This window comes from Lissotriton vulgaris, chromosome 12 (assembly GCF_964263255.1).
Source record: "Lissotriton vulgaris chromosome 12, aLisVul1.2, whole genome shotgun sequence".
NCBI classification, from domain to species: Eukaryota; Metazoa; Chordata; class Amphibia; order Caudata; family Salamandridae; genus Lissotriton; species Lissotriton vulgaris.
Window position 1 is genome coordinate 564,285,698 of NC_141700.1, and position 24,126 is coordinate 564,309,823.

At 43.3% G+C, this 24,126-nt stretch overlaps 1 protein-coding gene across 3 annotated transcripts in view; it reads left to right on the forward strand.

Moving 5' to 3' along the window:
* LOC147677749 (nuclear receptor subfamily 2 group F member 5-like) overlaps window positions 1-24,126 on the forward strand; it is an 85,310-nt gene that overhangs the window by 57,642 nt on the left and 3,542 nt on the right. For 2 of the 3 annotated variants that reach the window (XM_086945387.1, XM_086945385.1), the window contains one exon: window positions 5,246-5,773. In XM_086945387.1, the coding sequence (XP_086801513.1) occupies window positions 5,246-5,773 (528 nt within the window). The remainder of the gene's footprint in view (window positions 1-5,245; window positions 5,774-24,126) is intronic. The other variant, XM_086945386.1, reaches the window with a different exon arrangement.

Consider the following 24,126-nt stretch of genomic DNA (forward strand, 5'->3'; position numbering starts at 1 on the left):
TTGATTGGCACTGGGGTTCCTGAGATTACCCGCCTCAAAGGTTTGGGTTCTCTCTCTTTATTATATTAGTATGGAAGTAAATACATGAAAAAAGTTCCATTGGGGCAATAGAACACCAAACGCTGATTGCAGTTTTGTGGATATGTTCTTATATTTCCCATGTTAGGGATCGTTGTCTCTAATAATATAGTAAAATGAGCCCTGGCATAATCAGAAAGGCTGCTATCCAAGCTCTTACATGAGAATGCGGTCATACATTGAAACTTCATTGTTTGGTACCAAATGGGACAAGTTGATTTTTTTACAGGACAAGAAGATTTCTTAAACATTTTGTCCTTTGGACAAGAAGATATTTTATAAAATTCCACACCTGTCATGTCCCCAACCGTTTGATTACAGCACAGTCACTGCCAACAGTTTAATTTTGCGGCAGAGGCATTTTTCGTGTAAATTTGGATTTTCAGTCCTTGCCACATAAGGCATTATCTGCTGAATAATTTGCTGAATAAAACATAAGAGACAACACATTGTTGTGCTGTGGTGCCATCCTAGAAACTTTAAAATTAGTGTTCTGGTCACCTTCAACTATATATTACTGTAAATATCCATTTAAAGAAAAATTGCCCAGCTAGTGTAACACACATCCTTATTTATTGGGCAGACGATTGGCTTTTGGCTACAGCAGAAAGCAAGGGCCATGAATATAAATGTAGTCAAACACCACTTCTTTTCCAGTCTTTAGGGTGTAGAGAGAATATTGAATTTTTACAGCTGTACTTAGAACCTGGTGAATTGAGACAAAGACTGGTGCGTCAATGCAACCAATGTATCAAATTAAAAGATCCGCCATTTTAATTGAATCAGTTCCCAAAATCACTCAACTTGGAGAATTAAACCTATGATTTAATTCTTTATTAAAAATGGAATTCACAGAGGTTAAGTAACAGCTTAGTTGTTGGGGGCACTGTAAATGTCCATTATTATTATTGCTGCAGGGACTAAAGAATGAATCTATTGATAACATTGGGTGTCTTTGATGAAGGGACCTACAATCACCTGACACAGCTCAGATGCTTGTTACTTGTTGCGATGGCTTTGTTAGGCCGGGACACCCTGCACAGCGACACGTGAGAGGACAGGGGGTCCCTGCGCGCCAGAAGCTATTCTAGGACATGTTAATGGTCGAAGAAAATTCCAGGGCAGGTGACACGCCCAGGAATAGTTTGACCTTTCTCCTTCTACAGGCCGCACCTGTCACCCTCTCCTGTTTTACAATGAGACAACCCACATCAGCAGATTCCGCAACTATGTTCACAGAGGGAGAGGTCTCACCACAGGACATGACAGAACCCTTGGCCCGAGAGGGGGTCATCTGGGCACTGCAAAGTCAAAGTTTGCAACATGACTTTATTTTGTGCCGATGCTGTGCGTTATTCTGCCACCTAGCGGTAGGGCTCGGAATTGTACATATCTATCTATCTATCTATCTATCTATCTATCTATCTATCTATCTATCTATCTATCTATCTATCTATCTATCTATCTATCTATATATATATATATATATATATATATATATATATATATATATATATATATATATATATATATATATATATATATATAGTATTATTTTACCAAGTTTTGTATTGTGGACACTACCCTAAGCGTTCCTTCAAGGGTGTGCTTTATTATAAAAGCATTGCCCGCTTATGGCAATAAAAACAGTATCCATAGCAAAGTGCTGTAAGAAAGGAACATTTGGGTACTTCGTTTCATTTGGTGAATTTAGTTAGGACTAGTGCTTCTGAAGACAGCTTCAGCGTGCTGGAAGCGTATTGTGCACAGAACTTTAGGCAGGGCTCCAGGATTTATACAATTCTTCATCGCATTTACCACGCAATCGGTCATCTACTGCTCAATCTGCAGATTTTAACAAAAAAAAATTGTTTATAGCTCAAATGGATCAAAAGTTACAAAAATGTGGCAGCATGTGTTTGCGTGCAGTGGAGGGTCCTTCACAAAGATTAACTCGTCATCTTTCAGTTCTTATTTACATTTTTTGGTTTGGTTGTTAAGATTCGTACGTACTAATGTGGTGAAATCTTTGCCCAGACAGTATTACCATTTGTAAAAATTTAAAAATAATGAAGTACTATCAAAACATGTGCCATATTATGCCGCATAATTTGCAGTTTTCTTGCTGCAGAATTTAGTCAACCCTGCCACATAATCTTATGCTCCTCTGCCGCATAATTCCAGCGGTCCTGATTATAAACTGGATTGATAAATGTAGTAAACATAGCACACAGTGAATGCAGGTAGTATCTGCGAGGGTAAAGCTGAAGGATTAGATTTAGGGCCTTAATAAGAGGATATGCTGTCTGTTGTATTATATGTGTATTATATCCAGGGCCAGTGCAATTATGCGGCAGGAGAGGACCACATTATGCCGCAGGGTTGACTAAATCATGTAATAAGATAAGGCAAATTATTATGCAAAATGTAGCTCATTTTGTGAAAGTGTTGCTTCATTATTTTTGTCATTTATACACATGGTAACACTGTCTGGGTAAAGATTTATTTTTGTTAGTGCCATTTTAACTCCCAAACACAACAAAAAATAATTGAAATTTAGTGCTCTAGTGGTGAACTTGAAAGTGTTTAATCAGGGCTTTAAATGGGATGAAAAAACTGGGGGGGGGGGGGGGGTCTATCTAAGGGGCGTGGCCAATGTAATTAAGGATGTGGCTTAAAAACATGTAAGCTAAAAATCTATGCTTAGCATAGTGTGCCCCGACTTGTAATTTGCTGTTTCTGTCATTGCATCCAGATATATGATACAACAAGTAACATCATACCTACAACAAGCAGGACTGTTGGCTTTGTCAATGGTTGTTAGTTGCATAAGCTAAATAAGCAGCAGCTATGGCTTGTATATAATATTGAAAAAGCTCCCACTTAAAGCCATGCAGAAACCATGACGATGTTGTTGTTCCGGAGTTTCAAAAAGAGAAGGGAAATCCAGAGAGAACATGACTCTCTTTAAAGGATTTCCCTTCCCCTACAGCGCTCACCTGGCATGATGTCATGCAGTAACTTCTCCACTCGTGAAAAGTGAGCAGTGTGAGCGCACGCACATCATGTGCCTGCTGTCACTGCAGTCCGGAAAAAACGGACCGCCTGTGCCAGGACACAACACAGAGCCAGATAGAGAACCGTTTCTAGGCCCCCTTTAAAAAACTGCCCATGCTCAGACCCGGTGGGACCCGGCTCACTTAAATCCCTGAATTCAATACAGGTCAGAGTCTTTAAAGGCCTAGTAGAGAAGGGTGAGGAATGAGTAGTTGTGCCTGACATTTGACTACACTTCCCCAGCCCCGCAGGCCTTACAGAGACACCAACCGTTTGGCTTAATGCCCCCTTAGACCTGTTTGTCTCCCGTGTAAAAGGGCACAGGGCCTTCCTCTTGCATGTAAATGGTATTATATTGGTATTTGTACCGCGCTTTCCTACCGCATTGAGAGGCCCAAGGCACTTAGTTCCTGTGGGGCCAAGACCAATGCAGATTTGTTGAAATCACTTGCGAATTGTGTTTTTTTTTGTTGATTGATCATACCAGTTCCGTACCCAGTCCTTAATGTTGAATAACTTTTTAAAAATGTTTTTTAGAACAAAAGCATGTTGTCCCAAAAGGCTGAAGGGCCATATCAGGCAGGGGATTTTGGATTTGACCGTGCTCAGCTCTCAGCTGCCTTTTGGCTAAGCTCGTTCTACAGAAACCGCATGTACATTCAAACGATACACTTGATATGCCATGCCATGACCAAGCAGTGCAGAGCTTGGAGGGCTAGTTTGCCTGACTCCTTTGGCAATTGTTGAGCGTACAGAAAATTTACCATATAAGAATCGAATTGTCCTCACTCCCAGTCATTTCCAATTTTAGGAAACATTGTGTTATTTTAAAGGGTGGGGAGACATTTAATTTTTTTTATTTAAAAACGCAACTTTTCCCAAAGCTTTCAAATAACTGTTCTATTTAGTAGGGTTATTAAAAGTGCCTAAAACAATGTCTGTGTAACTGACAGAACTGCACTGTTTGCTAAATATTAAGTTTGCAGGAAGAGTTAAGATTTGCAGTAAAAATATAGCTAATTCCAATTTTTGTTAGAAAATCTTGCCGCATATTTATTTTGTATTATAAAAAATTGCCAGTAATGTGGGGGGAAAATAGAACGTTGACATTGTTGCGACGATTTTACCAAACGTGGGGGTGTTGAATTATGCAAAAATGTTTTTTAAAAAGGACTCGTGCGACTAAAATGCCAGGGGCTCTAGGACTTTGACCTCGATAATGTTCCAGTGATCCAGGCTGTAGCTGATTTGAAGGTCTGCGAGTAGAAGGGAAGGGCGGGTTCTACAGGAAGTAAACAGGGCCCTCAGAGCACTGTGTACGTTCTGCTCTGGCAGTACCTTACCCCACTGGTGACCCCGATCACGAGGGGCGGCACGTGACGAGTACCAGGAGTGCAAAGGGCATGCCGGGGTTAGCAATTGCTTCACCAGGCTAATCTTAATTGACGTCAGCGAGCACATTTCAACTTCAGAGGGATATCTTCTCTCGTGACACTTGTATGTTTAAAAAAAATAACTTGTTTCAAAATCCATCTATTGGCACATAAGGGACTTCTATTGACCTAAGACTCAGTCAAAATGCATGTGCTTCAAACCCTGGAGCAAACGGATTAAAATAGTTAATGTACAAACTGAGGCCCAGTTCAAAAAGGCTTTTGTGTATAACTGAGGTATGCAAAAAAAGGATCTTTCAATTTTAAAATAAAAAAAGAGTCTACCAGTATGGTACATTTCCTAATATCTTAATTTTAGATAAGAGGAAGAAAGGGGCGTTCTTAGGTAGTTGCCCTTTAGTATGCCAAGAACATGCAATGACAGGTGTGTTTTAGAGGTTTCCACTGTGTTACAAAGTTGTGACACTGTGGAGAAGGCACTATTTAAAACACATGCTTGAGGTATGTGTTTTGTAGTGCACAACTTGCAAACCATATTGTATTGTATTGTAATTACATTTATATAGGGCTTACTACCCTTGACGATGCGTTGAGGCGCTTTTTCGGACATATAACACCATTACCTGCGAAGCCGGGTGTTACAGATAAGTTGAAAGATATTTGGTTTCTGCTATCTGAGGTTGAATAGTGATCCATATTTCTCCTTTCCTTCACAGCAGTCCAGCGTGGACGAATGGCACATCCACAGACCAGCCCTGGCCAGTACGCACTCAGCAACGGAGACCCCTACAACGGCCACTCCTACCTTACGGGGTTCATCTCCCTACTCCTCCGGGCAGAGCCCTACCCTACTTCTCGCTATGGTGCCCAGTGCCTGCAGCCCAACAACATCATGGGCATAGAGAACATCTGTGAGCTGGCAGCCCGCTTGCTCTTCAGCGCCATCGAGTGGGCCAAAAATATCCCCTTCTTCCCCGACTTCCAGCTCACGGACCAGGTGTCCCTGCTGCGCATGACGTGGAGCGAGCTCTTTGTCCTCAACGCGGCCCAATGCTCCATGCCACTACACGTAGCACCTCTGTTGGCCGCTGCTGGCTTACACGCCTCGCCCATGTCTGCCGATAGGGTGGTAGCTTTCATGGACCACATACGCATCTTTCAGGAGCAAGTGGAAAAACTGAAAGTCCTGCACGTGGATTCCGCTGAGTACTCCTGCCTAAAAGCCATTGCTCTGTTTTCACCAGGTAAGTGGAAGCTAGTCATGCTAAAGTGCACAAAAAAGCAAGCGTGTGCCTGTTTAGAGGGTTTGCTAGGTCTTATAGAAAGCAAGGATCATAGTCTTGAATTTAGAGTCCAAGGGCAAGCCAATAAGGTGCTCTTTACTCTTTAGATAATGGCATAGGGAAATTGGGACGTGAATCTTCGAAATGGGCACCTTTTGTTACAACGTGGGGGATCACAAGGTCTGATCTTTAGAAATGTCTTTTCTCCACTGGTGGCTTGGTTTCAATTGAAACGGTAATTTACAACATCCTCTCCCACAGAAATTGATTTTGTCAAAATATTGCACCAAAAATGCGTTTTAAAAGAATAGGTGTTTTCAGAAAAATCGAAACTTTTAAAAATGAATAACAGGTTTTAAGGCATTTTCAATCAAACACCTTTGTACGTTTCTAAAAATTATTTAGGAGCCAAAAATGTAGACTTCCTATATAGCAAGAGTTAAGGGTTGTTCTGGAGTTTAGGATACATGGCATTGTTGACCAAACTTTATAAATGCTATTTTCGGTTCAGTGCCACTATATGGAACAATACAAGGCTGTGTTTCATCAAACATGTAAATACATAAGTGAAAAATACAGTATGCAGCTTTGCCATACTTACAAATGTTTTTCCGCAGATTTTGTAATTGGAGGAAGTAAAGTTTAATAATTTTCTAAGAAATATGGCTTTCAGCAAATATAAAATAAGAAAACAAGTTACTTACCTGTAACTTTAGTTCCCCAGGATTGGTAACTTTCATAGATTCCCATGTTTTGTATCATTCCCCGTCGTCGGAATGGGAGCCTCGGTAAATAAAAAATATCATAACCATAGGTACAAAAGAGAAACCAGGCCTAGGCCTCATCTCATTTTGTAGCATATCACCTTCTTTGTGTAAAACAGCCCAAACTTTCTGCAACAACCAATCAGAATAGCCTCACCCCATAGAACCTTCCTGAGAGAGCCTCAGAGCCTCAGATTTTCGTAGCAGTTGTGCAAACAGCGACTATCTCTGTAAAAAGGCCGAGCTTTCTCAGGGGAGGAGGGTGGGCGCATGGGAATCTATGAAAGTTACCAATACTGGGGAACCAAAGTTACAGGTAAGTAACTTGTTTTCTTACCCCAGTATTGGAACTTTCATAGATTCCCATGCTTATGTCATGACAACATAGGTATCCTCATGGGAAACAAATCATAAAATGTTATCAGAGAAAGAACACAAACATAGATACAAAATGTGCCATACAAGAAGGAGGGATTGTAGGGAAAGCTCTCCTCTCATTGAAAAAGATTCCTGAGGACTGCCTGTCCAACAGCAGCAACATCCTTTACTGTAGACTCTAAGCAGTAGTGCTTCGTGAAGGTATGTGTACTGCTCCACGTCGCTGCCCTGCAGATGTCTTTGATAGGGACTTCAGAAAATAGAGCCACCGAAGATGCCACTGATCTTGTGGAATGTGCACTGACCTTTGTTGCAAGTGGTTTGCCCAAAGAGAAGGGCCTGAAGATATCTGTCTGAATCTTGAGATGGCTGCCAGATGAACTTTCACAGAAGAATGTGGAGAAGTGTGGCTCACTGGTTAGAGCAGGCAGACCCTGAAGCAGAGGTCAGACCCAGGACCAGGGTTCAATTCCCGACGCGGCAGGGTCTTGAGCTCAAATGTCCCCGGACTCGATAATTCTCGCTTAGGTGCCTGACCTAATCATGGGTTCACACTCTGCAACTCTGGGCATTAAGCTTGCTTAATCTCCACAACGGCCCCCTGCGGCGGGATGCCTGGCTTTCACCTTGGGGATGCCCTATAGGGGCTATCTCACAGGGAAAAGCCGGGACGGGTTCCCAAGGCAAGCGCGGAGATACCCCTTCGGGGGTCGATTCTGGCGCTATATAAGAAACATAATAATAACCGAGATTTAGCCAGTAACAGGATATACGGTAAAATCTGATGTGGAGCTGAAGTGTAAGGATGGAGTTTTTGCTTCTGACACCGTAGGCAGAATCTCTTCCATTTCGCCTTATAAGTCTTGTTAGTGCTTGGAGCTCGAGCCTGAGACAACACGTCCCTACACTCCTTGGGGAGGTTCAGATGTCGGAACTCCCTGTATTCAGGAGCCACGCTGTTAAGTGAAGCGAGCTCGGATCCGGATGGAGCACTTGACCCTGAGACCTCGACAACAGGGAAGGAACCAGTCGCAGGCAAATTGGATGATCCTGAGAGAGCAATAGGAGCTCTGTGTACCAGAATTGCCGGGGCCACGCCGGTGCAATCAAGATCATTTTGCACAGTTCCGCCTTGATTTTCCTGATTAACGTCAGAATTAGGGGTATCGGTGGAAAAGCATAACCGAATGCGCCGTACCAGGCAATCGAAAGCGCGTTCCCCAAGGATCCCGGATGGTGATCCCTGCTTGCATAGAACCGGCATTTGGTGTTCTCCGGAGTCGCAAACAGGTCTATGGTCGGGGTCTCCCAGACCGAAAACACCTCTTCCAGAATGGTCTGGCCTAACTCCCATTCGTGATTGGTCGATTTCTGACGACTTAGTGCATCCGCTGTTATATTGAGCGAACCTGCAAGGTGTTCTGCTGTTAGAGCAATCTTGTGAAGGATTGCCCAATCCCAAATCAGTTGAGCTTCCTTGGTCTAAGTTTGAGATCTTGTTCCCCACTGCTTGTTGATATAGTGCATGGCCATAGTGTTGTCCGTCCGGACCAGCACCGAATGGTTCCGAATTCGTGGCAGAAAAGCCTGTAAAGCTAATCGTATGGCTTTGAGCTCTAACAGGTTGATGTGGCACTGGCGTTGACCTGGATCCCAGTTACCACTGACTTGTAGTTCCTGGAGCACTGCTCCCCAACCTTCAAAAGAGGCATCCGTGCTGAGAACCATGGGAGATGGAGGAAGCATGAAAGTCAAGCCCTTGGCGATGTTGTTCCTCACTAACCACCAGTCGCATGCCTTTCTCATCTCTGGTGTTACTGAAATCTTGTCGTCGAAAGAGCCTTCTGCTTGGTAACATTGTTTGTCGAGCTGCTCTTGCAGAGGACGCATTCGCAGCCTGCAATGCAGAATTATTGGTATGCAGGATGAGATCGATCCGAGCAGGGACTTGTAGAGGCGTACTGCCAGAGATTTCTTTTTGAGTAAATGGCGAGCCGAGAGCATCAATTTGTTTTGACGATCGTCTGTTGGGTAAGCCTTGCAGCGTTTTGTGTCCATAATGGCCCCTAGAAACTTTGCTGACCTGGACGGTTGAAGAACTGACTTGTTTTTGTTGAGCTGAAGGCTCAGTAGATTGAACAATTGAATGCAGGTCGTAATGGCCTTGGGAGTTTCCTGGAAAGATGGAGCTTTGACTAGCCAGTCGTCCAGGTAGGGAAAAACTTCCAGAGATTGTTTCCTGAGGAAGCAGCCATTGGGGCCAATACTTTCGTAAATATCCTTGGTGCCGACTGTAGACCAAAAGGAAGTACCTTGAATTGGAAATGTCTTTTGCCTACTGTGAAGCGCAAGTATTGCCTGTGAGCTGGGTGGATCGGTACATGGAAATAAACATCCTCCAAATCCAGAGTCGCCATGTAGTCCCCTGGATTTAAAAGACGAAGAATATCCTGGAGAGTGACCATCCTGAAGGACAGTTTGATGAGATAGGTGTTGAGCTCCCGTAGATCTAATATGGGGCGCCAAGTTTCCGTTGTTTTGCGAACCAGGAAGAACCTGGAATAAAACTCTTTTCCTCTCTGTGAGAGAGGTACAGGTTCTATTGCCCCCTTGATGAAAAGCTGGTGGGCTTCGAGACGTAGCAGTCCCAGATGTTTCGATTGATTGGCGCCTGGAGCTCTGGTTGGAGGTAGATGTTGAAACTCCAACGTATGGCCACTCTTGACGATATTCAGGACCCACTGGTCTGATGTAATAATTCTCCAGCTGTCTAGACAATGAGATATCCTTACCCCCAATGATGTCATTGGAGGGGAAGGAACAGTAGAAAGAGCCGCAAGGCCGCTATTGCCTCTTGGAGTTGTCACGTCCTTGACGATTTTGGCGTCCTCTCTGCGGTTGACGAGAGAAAGAGGCCGACTGGCCCTGACGTTGATTGGAATACTGAGGTTTGTATGATTGGGAGGACTGTGATGAATATCTTTGTTGGTTGCCACCCCTGTAAGAGGAGAAACCTCTTCCTCTCGCACCTCTAAACTGAACCTTACGGTAGTTCAAAGAACCCAAGAACTTTGCTGTGTCCGTATCCTTTTTAATGCTTTGAAGGGCCTCATCAACATGCTTTCGGAAAAGCATTTCTCCATCGAACGGTAAGTCCAAGATTTTGTTCTGGACCTCCTGGCGAAACCAGGTCGCCTGCAACCAGCCCTGACATCGAAGCACAGCTGATCCAGCCAGAGCTTGAAAAGCAGTAGAAGCTATGTCCATAGCACAATCTATTACCTCTGACAAAGATCTCTCTCCTTCCATCAACACCTTCCTGGCCTCATCTCTTGTTGAGTCTGGAAGCTGTTCCATAAATGGGGATAGGTCGCACCACATTTGGCGATCATACCTGCCCAGGATGGCAAGAGCATTGGCAGCACGGACAAGGAGGCTGGCCATAGAGGAGAATCTTTTGCCTACATTGTCCAAGCGCCTCCCTTCCTTGTCCGGAGGTGTAGTAAGGGGCGTTGAAGGATTTTTCGATTTGATTTGTGCCGCCTGAGAAATGACAGAATCCGGCTTAGGTTGTCCCAGTAGACATGCTGGACTGCCTTCCGGCGCCTTATATTTCTTCTCCAGCCGGGGAAGAACAGGAATGACTGTCACCGGATTTTGCATAACCATAACCCCTTCTGACCATACATGTTCAATTATAGGTATAGATCGGACCGACCTCTTGTACGGTTCCTTAAAGTCATATAGGAAGCATCTGGTAGATGCCCTCTCCATGAGGTTGTGGAGTCCCCCAATGTCAGCTGGCGGAGAGGTTGCCGTATCCTGACCTGCCACATCCGAATCTTGAAGGCCACTATCATCATAATCCAGATCTGGATCATGCGTAGGATCTTTCTGAACATTGTCATCAGAAGAAACATCATCCACCACCTCCTGGGTTTCCTCCCTGGGTTCCGGTTGCACACCCCGTGGGACCACCGTTGCCAAAATGATTGCAGGAGCAGGAGGTCTAACAGGTGAAGGAGGGCATTCCTGTTGTGTTATAGGTTGAGTTGGAAACCTTGTTCTAAATCTTGCAACATCAGTTGCAAATCCGATACTAGAGAGGATGGCATTGCTATCATGTCCTGTCCTAAAGTTTGAGGAGGTGCGTTTTGCTGGACATATTGGCTTTCGTAATATTCCTCAGTGTCCGTATCCTGACACTTCACATTTAAATCAGAGGGACTGTAGGCATCTCCATAAGGATTATCATCCTCGTCGTCATCAGACTCCTCATCAAACAGCATAGTAGGAAGCAAAGGTGTCACTCGTCTAGGAGAAGTCATCTCCGGAGGTATTTGCTGCTTCCGCATGGAAATGTGGATTTTTTAAATCGTCGACTACCTCGTCGACGGAGTCGTCGTCGAAGGAATCGCCGACGGAGAATTGTTTTTCGACGACGGAGCTTTCGTCGTCGACGGTGGATTGATCGTCAATGGTCTCGTCGACGAACTCATCGTCATCAACATTACAGCCGTTGTCGTCGGCGTAGTCTTCGTCGTCGATGCAGCCGTCGACACCACCCTCGTTGCCATGATCGTCGACGTCGAGAACACTGATGGGGAATATATCCCACTTCTGACACCATTCTGATGGGGAAATACTGGCACCCTCCCAGGAGCATATCATGAATGAAACTCACCAGACATAGCAAGGTTGCTCAGAAACAGAGTGAAATGTATTTATTGGTACCAAAAGCATGCATCATTGCTAATTAGCAAGGAAGAAGTCAGATCTGCCACCTTAGGGGCTCTCAGACCGCTTCTTCCCAGAGTGACAAGTTTCTAGGTCTTATATACTATGTGAAAGTGCCATTTCAGCTGAACTAGAATAAGGCACCAAGCCAAATATGGCTGACATGGATGTGCAATGTCTGCACCATGCAAAACAGCCAGATATGGGCAGACCAGAAAGGCAGGCTCTGCACTGTGTAACATTTGCATATTATGTAGTCAAGACAAGCAAGGTGACATGTAAGGGTGTACAGAATAGCTTGTTGAAGCTTGTCCAGTCAAGGTCAGATAGGAAGCCATTTTGAGCTCTACGCCTCATGTTTATATGATCTTATATAATCATGAACTCTTTGGAAGTACATGCAAATGAATGTATATGGATATTCACATATATTTTGTAACAAACACAGCCATCGTCGACGAGCAGGAAGGCACCTTAAACGTCGACGAAGTCATCAATGGTGTTGTCGTCGACGCAGCCACCGTCGACAGAGCTACATTAGAATTCAGGTCCTTCTGAGAAGAAGTCATCGACGTACCTGCTGATTTCGTCGTCGACGGACGCTGTTTCTTGTCAGGCTGTATATTCTGAGAGACAGCAGCCAGTTTCTTGCTATCCTTCACCTTTTGAGACGGTTGTGAAGGAATAGGCACATCCTTTTTCACCTTCTTGGCTGTGTCCGTCTCAGCAGCCTGTCCCAGCCTCTCCTTTTCACCTCGGTGAGGAGATTTAATGGGACTAGCACTCTCAGACCTATCAGAGATCTTTTGTTGGGCTTTGACAGGGGCCCCAGAAGAAGTAGAGGGAGGTGACCTACCCCTCTTTCTGGACTTTCTTGAGGATGTAGCAGATGAAGAGTCCTCCTCATCCAATGACAGCACCTCCTTCTGTGACTTCATTTTCTGCAGCCAAGTCAACGGCCCTCTCTGTCTCTCAATGTTTTTGTAGAAAAAATTCTACAGATCTTGCAATCTGTGGCCTTGTGGTCTGGATACAAGCAATAGATACAATCATCATGCTTGTCCTCCACAAAAAGCCTCTTTTTAGCACATATAGCACAGGCCCTGAACAAAGCCTTTTTCTCCTTGTCCGACATTATAATTTTGAAGTAATTTGTAGAAGAATTCAAGTTGAAAAGAAAGAAACTGAGCAGAGCTCAGAAGAGACTCCCTAGCACAACGTGCGGTAGAACATCTGAGGCTCTTAGGCTCTCTCAGGAAGGTTCTATGGGGTGAGGCTATTCTGATTGGTTGTTGCAGAAAGTGTTGGCTCTTTTACACAAAGAGGGTGATATGCTACAAAATGAGATGAGGCCTAGGCCTGGTTTTCTCTTTTGTACCTATGGTTATGATATTTTCTATTTACTGAGGCTCCCATTCCGACGACTGGGAATGATACAAAGCATGAAAATCTATGAAAGTTCCAATACTGGGGTAACCTCACATATTTGTAGACTTTCACCATGAATTGTGTTCTTTGATGCTATTGACAGAAAGCGGCCCATATTGTTACCAAACTCAATGGTACTCATTTATTGACCTCAGAAACAGAGTGGATGCGCTAGACTTTGTACGTGTCGCCAAGGGTCAAACACAGATCCCCTGAGTGGAAGCATTCGTCCTTAACCACCACATCAATTGTTTTTTTTTTCAAAAACAATCAACTCCTTCCCTGCTCTGCTTCTAGCACTTTTTAGATTTCGCCTACATGGAGCATGCACTGTTCTTGTAAAGAAAAAAAATATCTTAAACGGGGCTTAGAGCCCGCTCATTTCTTACCTTTACTTAACATTGGTTGGCTTCCGCGTCACTCTAATTTCCTTCTTCCTGTTGGTTAGCACCTCCACCTGACTCCAACTTACTGCTCAGCTTCACATCTTCGTCCTCGCTGTGGAGCTTGGCCCAAGTAGTTCTTCTGGCAGCCAGTGCCCTTCCACTGGCCCCGCACTTGTAACATACTTTATTATTATTTTTTTACTTTACAGCGCCCGCATTCTGTTTGTTGCCTGCCCGTCCCTGCCACCACCTCACTTCTGTCGCTGCATGCCCATTCCACGCGTGGCCCTTCCCAGTTTACTGCTGGCCGGTCTGTTCCCCCTCCTTGCTTCCATCACTGCATGCCCAAACCCCACCCCATTGCTAGTGGCCTTCTTCCTACTCCATCATAGCTTGTTTTATATAGCGGGAAGTCCACTGGAAGGACTTGGAGCGCTTTGCATGAGCGCCAGTTACATTACACAAGTACACTTTCATTTTTACAGGCACAGGGAGTTTAAGTGATTTGCCCACAATCACAAGATGTTGAGCTGGCGCTGAGACTTGAACCTGGTTCCCCAGCTCGAAAGTCTGCAGCTCTAGCCGTAACACCACAGCCTCTCCATGCTCAGTGTTCCAGCTAGCTACACTTTGACACGCTGGTAACTGTAATGTGCATTTGATCAAGAATATATTACATTTGTGCAACATTTAAAAAACATGCACAAAACCAATAGATCGCACATAGGCGAAACATATTGACTTTGCCAATGCTTGTTCATTAGGGCTTTTGAAATGTTTAAAGCACTTTTGGAATCAAAACTTTAAGGAACTAAGGGGCTGATGTACAAAGACATCTTGCTGTCATAAAGACTGCAGTTATCAAAATCACAGGGTTTGCAACCTCACAGGGCTGTTTTGTTTTATACAAATTCTGCAATTTGATAATAGGTTACCAAATCGCAAAATGGGTTTAGACACCTGTAAGAAATCGCTGTTTGGAAGGGGTGTATTTCAGGTATGCCTTCCAAATAGCAATTCCTTAAGTGATGTATCAATATTATGAAATCGTACTACGGTTGCTAAACTGTGAAAAGTTACTGACTTCTGAGTTGGGGGTTAACACATTTGCAAAGGTTGAGGGGTCTCTTTGTGAATGTTAAAAAAAAAAGCGTGTTGCTGAGTAACCCGTGGACCAGAGGATCACTTACTACTCTTAAACAAACTTGAAAAAAACAATAAGGTTGTCTTTTTAAATGCAGCCTAGTTTCCTTTAAGGGAAACTAGGAGTCATTAAAAACAGAAATGATTTCTTTATTAAAATATGCTCTGCTGGTCTGCTGACCCAGGAGGCCACACATCCATGTGATGACATTGTAGTGAATCGAAATTCAGAATCTACCTCATAAATATTGATGAGGTAGGCCGGATTGTGACCCACTCCAATTCGCAATTTTTCAAACTGGCCTATTAGCACAAAGTTGTATGGACAAAATTAATTTCCATTTACTAAACTTCAGAGCACAATTTGCCACCACTTTTTGGGAATGCAAATTTCATACATCAGGCTGTAAATATCCCAGGCCATCAAGAATCCATAATATTGATCAACTTGCTTCTGTAGGCAAATCAGTGAGGACCTGGAATAACATATGAAATATCTAATCATAACGTCCGAAAAATATTTTGGAATTCAGATTCATCTTAAATGGATTACATTCAGCCAATCTCTTTGTCACATTGAAGAATCCAAATCATAGCTCTTCGCCCTAACAACAGACTGGTAAAATAGCTCTGTAGGTTGAGTGCCTGTTGCAGAGACATATTTACAGCTCTTATGTCACAGGGTTTGAATATCTGAAGCTGACGACTCAACATGGCATCTTTTGAAGGTTTTAAAATAATTGCCAGTAAATTAGCTAATATCAATACCAACCAGCTGGTGCTCACAGTCCAATAAAGACTGCAATAGTCCCTATCAACAAATGAATGTAGCTACCAGAAAATAGTTACATTCAAAGATCATTTTGTAAATAACAAAATTAAATGACTATAAAATGTAATATCTATAATCACAAAAGGCATTTAACTCCCAATACATTTACAATAGATTATGGCCCAGAGATGGTTTTTGACTTCACCATTTACCATCGACAGACCCATGTATCTGGATACATTTTACTGCACTATATTGAATTAGATAATCCTCAGAGGAAGGAAACACCTCTGACGTCAACGTATGACACATATTTTCCAAACAGGCGCAAGTAAGCCATGTCAATGTCTGGGTTTAACAATTATACAGAGCTTCAGACAATGCTTAATGGTGTAGCTATACCTAATTAATTTTATTTTTTATATTAAATGGCAAGTCTTTCAAATGTAACGTTTTTGGAGTGAATCCCACAGCTCTACAGCAACAAAGTTTCACTGAATTGGCGGGTTAAAAAGGTAGCTGTAGCACAGCCTCTGCTCAGTTACAAAGGATTACATTTCTTTTTAACTAATCGTGCCTATCACATAGAAAACCACGTTGAGCCAAAATAGAAATGCACTTGTAAGTTGTACTATCTCTTGCTTAAGTTTACAACTCCGTATGACCACAATAGTCAGAATCACGACCCTCCCCACAATTCCATGGTCTTAAGTTGATTTTTGCAAGGTTCACCAGTAATTCTTAGAAATCCTTGATCTTGCGGAGGTCACGTTAAAGACCGTTAAGCCCTCTATCAAGAAAGAGCGATTCCTTCCTTATCCAACAGAAGAGTATCTATCCTATCAGATGCATTGACAGGAACGGTGTGAGAATTATTGTCTCCTCTGGTAAAAAAAATTCTTCCACTCGCCAGCAAAAGGGCCGTTTTTTCAGATCTCATCTGCAAAGCACCATTTGCAGCCCCAGTTGCTGCGGCCCCCATGACATTTGTACTACCCCAACTTATGGAGCACTAACCAACAGCAGCAGAATCCACTAAGCACAACACATTTTGGTGCTTGAGTTAAGGCAACAAAATAGCCAAGGGATTTGCACACCATTGATGGCAAAATATCCATCTGTTAAGGGTCGAAATGTTCTAATAGGCTTAGAACCCTCAGTAGTGGGCTCTACTGGCCATCAAAAGCCCGCTCCCTTGTAAAATGAGCGGGCCTTTAATGGCCGGTAGGGCCCGCTATTGAGGGCTCTACAGCTTTATTAGAACATTAGAATGTTGTACGTGTCATTGAAGACAATGAAGTGGCTCTGGGCTAATAATGGTGGGATAAGACTTCTGCCCTAACATTACAATGTTTTTCTTTCTGCTTTTCTCTTTTTAATTTAGAACCTTCTACCCCATGTGGGTGGAATATTTTATTATTACTCTTTATCAGTATAACATTCTACTACTTTCACACATCTGGTTAAAACTATTCAAGTGATTTGTGATTGAACACTTTCAGTAGAGCCGCAAATCAGTCAAATATTGAAAAGCTGCCACATTACATCAGGATACTAAAAACCGCAGCCGGCTGTGTAAGGGGATAAAAGATGATTGTGCAGACAGTCATTGAGCTATTGTAATATCCTTTGCTCTGGGTCGCTGAAAAACTGCGAGCTCAGCTTTAGAAAATCCACAACTCAGCAGTAAGAGCCACGACTGAGGTGGTCCAGATTTTCTCACTAGGCTTCTATGATCAAACGCACTGTGGATGGGGATGGATTCTTAGTTGCTGCATGGATCATGTTCAAACAGTGGTTTGTGTCCAACTCAACTGCCTTCATAAGGGATCACTTTGTTCTAAACTAAGGGTGTGTGAACTTCTTGTAATTTGCTTTCGTGTGGTTGCGTGAAATTTTGGTAAAATGAAACAAAATTGTAACTACTCAAAATTCAGATCTGCTCTTTTCGTGAAAAATACTTTACTATGAAATGAGTCCTCGCTTCAATTTTTTTTACCAAGGACACGTTTAAAAAAAGCATTTTGTGAACATCTGCCACTTGAGTTCTGCTATACTCTTGCATTTGCAGTAAATCTTTTATGCAATAGGGTCATTTGTAGTATATTTTCACCTCAAAAGATGGGCAATTGCACAACGTGGTGTAGTGGTGTAATTTTGGGAAATTTGAGTAATCGGTGTAACGCGAAATTCCCGAAACTACAAGAAATACATAGCCATAATTTATTTTGCCTAGGCCTATTATAAACTCAACTCTGCAAGGTGATCTACCTGTAACTCGTAAGAAGCTCCTTAGTCTAATTTAAAATAATAGGCTACATTTTTTGCTCTTGGTTTAGATTGCTGAAAGCTCTTCACCTTGCCTCTTGCCCCAAGACTTCACTACTGCAAAATATTTTCTAAATAGCTTCCTGAAATCTTGTTACATTACCTTGAAATGAAAAATTAGCAGCTTTCAGATATTCTAGTAGGTCAACAGAAGTTTGTCTCGGCTTCCAATGATTCAGGTTTCAAATGTTATGAATCTGGTTGTCCGGACAGTCCATGAAGTAAAAAATTACAGTCAATGAGAGGTCTACTCGAATGTGCTCAGAAATTACATCTAAAAAGGACATTATTTGTTCCTCTGGGATTTATTTTGCATTATTGATGTAGTTCTGTTTATTTTCAGAAGTTGCACCTCTTGTGCAACTGCACATTGATAAAGAACAGCTCTAGAAACCCTCATTTTCTTTTCAATAGATTTTTTAGGTCTAGTTCTTCCTATTGCTACTAATTGTGTAAAATATTCAGTAGACTGGCATTTGTTTCCCTTCAAAGGAAGATTTCTCTCTCACCTCATGTTGTTGGCTGTCATTCTTCCTCATATGGAGCACATGCTATGGGGACTATTGTACATCTGAATGATTACAAAAGAAATCCTCAAAACTCAAAGTTGCAGGAAATATTGGCTTTACTAATGGTTCAGTCTGTGCATGGAGGCTACCGTTCCTCTGGCTTTACTTGTATAATATAGCAAAGCTACTGGATTCATGCAATGCTGCCACAGCTTTTTCTGCATTACTATGGGTTTACCCCACTAGCCACACAATCAATCATCTGCTGCATATTTTACATACACATTTTAACAAAAAGTTTCCTTCGACCTCAAACGGATTGAACGTTATTAAAAACTCTGCCACACGTTTTATCACCCAGTCCTCGCCCCTTTCCAAGAGTTAACTAGTCACCAGTTGCTGATTGCTGTATTTAGGTGTTAAACTGATGCTAATGAGTGACTCCTTTGTCCAGGAAATGTTAAAATGCATAGGTCAGATAAAATAATAGAGCAATATTGTCACAAAATGTGTTGCACACTCCCACATACATTGCAGTTTCTTGAGGCATAATTTAGTTCAGCCCTGCTGTAACTTTTGGTCTTCCCCTGCTCCATATTTTCATTGACCATGAGATTTTCCCAGGCAGGTGAATTACTGCTTGACATACGTTACTTCACACATCAGGGGGGCGGAGCTCCGCGGGCTAGAAGCGGTCCCCGGAGCTCCTCCGCGGCCACCCTCCGTTTCCAGTAATCCGTCTCCAGTAATCCTGTTTCCCGGGCCCCAGACTCCGCATTCAGTTGCGGAACAGCCGGAGCCCACTTGTGAGCGAGATCGGGGCTGTAGCGAGATCGGCACGGAAGAAAAGTGCATTTTCTCGCCCGCAGCAGCCCGTCTGACCGAGACTTTAAAATGGCGGCCCTGCACGGACGAACAGACGCCTGGTGAAGGAGGCAGATTCGGGAGCATCTCAAAGGTACTGCGGCGGATCCTGCGGAGGGAGCCGGACGGAGACGGCAGGAAGCGGGGCAGAAGGCGCCCTCGCACCGTCCGCTGAAAACTAATGGATGCCTCCTACTCCACTCCCCTGATGAAACAGCCCGACCAGGATCTCCCTGCAGCACGCCTGGAACGTCCTCTGCAGCCCCACAAGAAACCACCAAGTGAGACCCCAGTCCGACCGAAGACTCAGCCATGTGCACGGACTGCTGATCTTATTTTTGGAAGGATTTAAGTCCAACTCTCCACCGGAGCAGCGCCTGAGGTAGGACGCCTGACCCCAAAATGGCCGCCACGCGTGACCTCACCATCAACAAATGAAGCCCGCCGACTCCCAATGCCCCCAATTTGATTAAGTGGAGCACATACTCCCTGGGGAGAACAAAGGGGAACCACAAAAAACATAATCGATCTTGCCACTGTCCCGTCAGCAAGTATGGACGCACGAAGAGCAATCTGACTTTAAAATGGCCGCCACTCACGACCTCCCCAACAACAAATGAAGCTCGCTGACTCCCAATGCCCCTAATTTGACTAAGCGGAGCACAGACACCCATGAGAGCACAAAGGGAACCCTTTGGAAAAACTAATCGCTCTGGCCATCGTCCCGGCAGCAAGTCTGTACGCATGAAGAGCATTCTGACTTCAAAACCCTCCTCTGGTCTCCGGATTGTTCTCCTCTGCCCCAGCTCCTCGTGAACGATGAGGCTGCGACTTTGCTACGGACCGCTTTTCTCCCCCTGGACCTGCTGGCTATGCCAGCCCTCTTCCGGAACTGTCGGACTTGGTTCTTCTTGCTCCCCACCATTTTCTCCGTATGACTTGCCTCTTCTTCTAACATTCTCTTCCGACATTTTAGTGATCTCTCACTGTCCTTTCGACTTTCCGATTGTCTCTCCTGTTGCCTCTGACACACTCCTCACATTCCATCTCTCGTTTATCTCACGTGCTTGCCTTCTCTGTGACTCTTAGAGTATATCCAGTCCTTTCCCTTCCCTATGTATATAGAGATAGCTCTAATCACTAGTATATGCTGTAGAACGTTTCGAACGTTGTTTCCTATGTTGATAGAGATATTACTAGTATAGGCCTAGAGTATATCCATTTGTATTCCTTTTTGTTAACCTTGTAATCCCTGGTCCGTATGCTTTTAACTGGTTCTTTTGTAATGCAAAAATTTGCAATCATTTTACGCATGTAACCGTCAGTCCTTATGTTTTCCACTGGATCCTATGTAAAGCGCTCTGACACCATTGGGAAAGTTCGTTATCTCACGTGCCTGCCCTCTTTGTGACTCTTAGAGTATGTATCATATGCCAACTGCCTGAGATCTACAATGAGCAAATCCCTACTAGCTTTCCTCTGAACATTCATAATAAACAGGGGCAGCTGAAATTCCAGGAGCCTAGTCCCGACAGCTCGACGACTTCGGAGGGCTGGAAGAGGTCCCCCGCTACACGGCGGAGGAGGGCACTGGACATCGAATGCTGTCTCATACTTTGCGACCTATTGTTCCACTACACCTCCCCGCCCGAACTCTCTCACTCAACCTTTCAGTACTGTTATTAATTGCACATCACAGGGACAGTTGAAATTCCAGGAGCCTAGTCCCGACAGCTCGACGACTTCGGAGGGCTGGAAGAGGTCCCCCGCTACACGGCGGAGGAGGGCACTGGACATCGAATGCTGTCTCATACTATGTGACCTATTGTTCCACCTGTCTGTCTATGCTCCCCCAGGTACCTCTCTTGTAAAGCGCTCTGATATCCGCAAGGATCTTGTCCGCGCTATATAAAACTTTCTAAATAAAATAAATAAATAAATAAATCATAAATATATTTAAAGAGTCCTTTAAATGAAGACGGTGTTAGTGAAACATTCCTAGCAGACCCTTAGGGTGATTTCTAAGGGCTACCTCATGGTAGTAGCCTGACTGAAAACCTGTCCCCAAAGCTGAGGCCGAACCCTGAGGCTGCATCGCCTGTCTGGCTCAGCTATTTGGGGCCAGATTTACAAACAGTTTACTCAACTCAGTAGGGCACGGCAAGTTGCTGCGCAGCATTGTGTGAAAAGGAGAGTGCGAACTGTTCCATAATCATAAAGATATGACGGTGTTCAACTCTCTCCCTGCACTGGGACACTTGTAGCTGCCTAGTGCCAAGGCAGGCACCCTGCACTGTGGCAAAGGCTGCCTGCTTTGTGGACAGGTTTTTTTTTGTCCAGGAATGGATACCTTCCTGAACATAAACAAGGTTTATTCCTCTTTATGTGTTTCAGAATGCAGCACACATGCAAACAGGAAGTAACAAGGGGAAATAAAAATATTTCTAATGGCAATATATCAAGGCACACCATGTAGACGCAAACCCAGGTTTACTGACTTTAGCAAATCGGGGTTTGTGTCAAAATGTGCCATAGAACGCCATGTAAAGTCTCCACGACGCAGGAAAATGTAAGGTAGTGCATTACTTTGCAGATAAAAGTGATGCACAGAAACACATATATCCATTCATGTTGCTTTTTTAAACATCACTTAAACACTTACGTCGACTTGTGGGACACAAGGACAACACAAGTGTTTAGTAAATCTGCTCCCAGATTTGCAAATGGATCAGTACTCGTTCTAAGTTTTATGTGTGTCAATTGCAATCAATTATGCCACAAGGCAGTTGTTAATAATTGCCTTGCAAATATTATTTTTTAAAGTGTTATTGAATATGTTCTCCCAAAAGCCAGATCCTTCATAATGCCTCAAGGTTAGAATGTGTGGATAACAGGTCGGCCCTCTTATTCCAAGCAAGCGACTTTAACATAGATCCAGCTGTAGGTGAGAAGCAAGGATAAAGCTAGAGGCCATGTATGCATTGAAGCTGGTGAAATAGGCACCATAAACACATTCCCGTCATCTGCTGTTATAAGATGGTATGACTAAATATAAAAGTGATCCACCATGGGTCACACATTTTATTTGTGCAAAATCAGATTTAAAAAGTCGGTCCTATGTGACAGTTCGTTCTGAATAACGCTTTTTGTGTTATTTATACATTTTGAGATTTTGTTAGCTGGTGAGGTGTTTTGCAAGACGTGACTTTGAATCAGATTAAGGGCTGTGCAGTGTAAGGGTGTGCAGAAATGTCTGGGTTGCTGAACACCAACTCAACCTAATTTTGATTCCACCTCATGCCGCTTTCTTCCACCCCCTACCCTTGCTTACTTTTTCTCTCCATCTTGCGGGTTCTTTATCCTCCCAGGATTCCTATTTTTCTTTTCTTCCTCCTTTCAAGATTTTCTTGCTATGAGTCAGTGTCTATTGATGCGGAGCAGAGGAGTGAACCCTGATTGGTATTTTATATGGTATGTGGAGGAGTTTAAACACACTTTAGTTGGGCCGCAAGCTGCTGAAAGTCAGACTTTTCTTCTGTTTGTTGTTTTCGTTGGCACCATTAAAAGCTTGTACAATTCGGTAGGCAGCAGAATAGGTGCGGCATAAACACAATAAACCCTTCCCAAGCTGAAGTAGCAAAAAGACAGCCCACTGCTGACAATATTCATAGGCACTAATTACAAGTTGGTCATCATTTATCAACCCCTCCTTAAACCCATGACCTATTGGCTTTGCCACTGCTTGTTTAAACCTAAGAGACCACATTGATGGATCTTCCATCAGAACCATAATAGCTAAAAAAAAAACTACAAAGATGCATGGGAACTGCTCACATATGCACTAATGTAAGACAGAAAATATAGGTATGGTATATGTGTGCGGTAAACGCCGTGAAAAAGCATGAAAACACAAATAACTTCTTCAGCCATAATTGTAAATGTAAGCATCTTTGGCAGTGCAAATGTATGATTTTTTTGTTCCCAGGAATTGTTTATTATTAATAAAGCCAATTAATGCATTTTTTATGTCAAATCAGTTTTTCATTAAACCCAACAAAGGAAGGACCTTCTTAACAAGTTTCTTATAGTGTTACTTATTTTTTACTTATGGGTTTAAAATAGTATAATACATGTATGTAGCGCACACAGCAAGTTGATTTATTGGTCCTTCAATAATAGCTGCTATATGTAATCATTAAGAGTCCACTCCAAAATACAAAACCAAGATCCATCAGTTACAGGCTCATCTGTGCAGCAGGCATTCAATATTTTGAGAGGCCAGCTCTCATCACTGGTCTGTTCAAGTGTCATTCACAATGTTCTTCTGGCCACAGCGTAAAGCATGGACCAGTGGTCCAACCTACTTCAGCCATTAGCTGTCTTCACTGACAGAGGGAGCCAGTTGTTTGTGCACCTGTACACAATTGCTTAAAAAGTAGCCCACAACAGTGGTGGTTTAATTTCTGCTTTCATTTCACGTTTTCTTTTATTATTTTCATGTTTGGTTGTTGTTTACTTTTTTTGCTAATGTAAACACTTCGAATTTGGGGGCATATGTAGGTAGGCGTTTGCGATTCGCAAACGGTGCTTTGGTATGTAGGTGCATATTAGCAAAATAAGGAATCGCAAAAATTGCGATTCCTTATTTTGCTCAAGCAATTTAGGAATCACAATTTTGCGATTCCTTAAATGCTACGTAGGAGTGAATTTTAAAATGCGATTGGGGCTTAAGGAATCGTAAAATACCACCTACTCCAAGTAGATGCGATTTCCTTTCAAAATGCATTTTTTTAAAAAATTCAAAGAGCCATGTGGTGCACAGACATGCCCTTATGGCATGTATGTGCGCCACATGTACTTCGAGGCACATTCCAGGGGTGCAACAGGTGTCCTTTGGACACCCTGGCACCCTTGAAATTGTGTTTCTCAAATAGCGATTTTCTCATAGAAAATCGCAATTTGAGAATGTATCCCCATTCATTCCTATGGGTCTCTTAGCCCATAG